This window comes from Pyxicephalus adspersus, chromosome 12 (genome assembly GCF_032062135.1).
Source record: "Pyxicephalus adspersus chromosome 12, UCB_Pads_2.0, whole genome shotgun sequence".
Classification (NCBI taxonomy): Eukaryota; Metazoa; Chordata; class Amphibia; order Anura; family Pyxicephalidae; genus Pyxicephalus; species Pyxicephalus adspersus.
In genome coordinates, this window is record NC_092869.1 from 770,087 (window position 1) to 770,650 (window position 564).

Consider the following 564-nt stretch of genomic DNA (forward strand, 5'->3'; position numbering starts at 1 on the left):
CAGTAGGTGGCACTGTGTCCTCAGTCTGCACCCCCCCCCATCCCCAGTAGGTGGTGCTGTGCCCCCACTTACCTCACCTGTGTTCTTTTATCAGGTTCAGTGACCTTTTCTCGCTGGCAGAGGAGTACGAGGACTCAACAAAAACGCCAAAGAACCGGCGGAAAGGCCCCATGACAAGCCCACGCAGCAGGAAGACCACAGCACAGCCAACCAACACTGAGGAGGAGTCTGCATCCAGCAGTGCCTCGGTAGGAGTCAGGGATATGGTGGGAGGGGCCAGCTGTGTGGGCGGGGCATACGATACATTATTACCTATAGCCATATTTCCTCTATGGGTCTGCTGATTTGTAGATCCTGCCAGTTAGGAGTTAGGTTCTCCTTCCTGAATGCCTGCTGAGATAATAGCCATACAGACAGACGTACTCTTGTCAGTGTCAGAACTGGTGGGCGGAGCCTTACAGGGGAGCGGGCGTTCTCCTCCTATTGACGTTTATTCTTTATTTCTTTGCAGGAAGAGGAGGACACCAAGCCAAAGCCCAGCAAGCGGAAAAGGAAGGGCTCCGC

General features: G+C 54.1%; 1 protein-coding gene across 1 annotated transcript in view; it reads left to right on the forward strand.

Moving 5' to 3' along the window:
* INTS3 (integrator complex subunit 3) overlaps positions 1 to 564 on the forward strand; it is a gene marked incomplete at its 3' end in the record, with an annotated part of 35,522 nt that extends 34,958 nt beyond the window's left edge. Inside the window, 2 exon segments of the mRNA XM_072428653.1 lie at positions 95 to 248; positions 512 to 564. Of these exon segments, the coding sequence (XP_072284754.1) occupies positions 95 to 248; positions 512 to 564 (207 nt within the window).